We start from the raw sequence: 937 nt of genomic DNA on the forward strand, positions 1-937 counted from the left end.
GACAGTATGATTGAGATTTGAAATCATCGCACACAAGTAAATAAACTTCCATCTACACTTTGACGTTTAAATCCGTTTTCCACAATAAAAATCTCCGGCATGCCGTTTATTCACACATACATCCTCCGGCACGGCGTATTTAAATGTTTGTCCCAATCGAGCTGTGACCTGTTGTATATCGAACGGTGAGTACCGTGACCCGCTTTTTTGGGCCTGTTTTTTCGCTTCCTCGGCCAACTGGACCATTAGCCCAGAATCCAGGACCATCACCTGAGCCGTTTGCACTGTACGGGATGTGCAAGGTCATTTATGCCATAGATTATAGCCGAGAATTAAATACTGATATGTTGTGTAGGTACCTCATGGTACAGAGAGTGCCAATATAGGTGTCTCGCCGAGCGAGCACAAAGTTATATCAAGGAGGTGATTCACTGTTCAAATGGTATCAATTCGCAAGAATAGTCAAACGCTTGAGTTTTGCTAGTTGAAAATAATGCTCCCAAATTTAATCCAAAGGTCTAGGAAAGGAATGTGTCAACGCAAGGTATGACAACTTCAAGCGCAGCAAGGCGATCTGAAGCATGGACAACACGTACGTTTACACATATCTCTGCATACACGTACGTTTACACATATCTCTGTATGCATATACACACCAGTCATGACACCGATATATCTCATCTGTCGCATGCGTAATTGTGCCGTAATATATTTTTACAGAGAAACACACACCTGCGCCAGAGTTGAAAATGGTATTGCTCTTCTCCAGGTAGTCAATGATAACATTGCGCTTGTTCGCATCATCTCCCGCTACACCCACATCCTCTGTTCAGAAACAGGATTGAGACAAGGTAATCGATTATGAGGTGTGATCCAATAGAAAGCACAAGGTGCGTTGATGTCCTTAGAATTGAACTTAAACGAGTTGAATATATAT

General features: G+C 42.4%; 1 protein-coding gene across 1 annotated transcript; it reads right to left on the bottom strand.

Moving 5' to 3' along the window:
- Positions 1-66: 66 nt before the first annotated feature.
- On the bottom strand, positions 67-284 carry SARC_17342 (hypothetical protein; the record flags this gene model as incomplete). The annotated part of the gene is made up of 1 exon (XM_014288562.1): positions 67-284. A coding segment is annotated over one exon (218 nt), but the record flags the coding sequence as incomplete, so codon positions are not given.
- Between the last annotated feature and the right edge of the window lie 653 nt (positions 285-937).

Source organism: Sphaeroforma arctica (genome assembly GCF_001186125.1).
Source record: "Sphaeroforma arctica JP610 unplaced genomic scaffold supercont1.10455, whole genome shotgun sequence".
Lineage (NCBI taxonomy): Eukaryota > Ichthyosporea > Ichthyophonida > Sphaeroforma > Sphaeroforma arctica.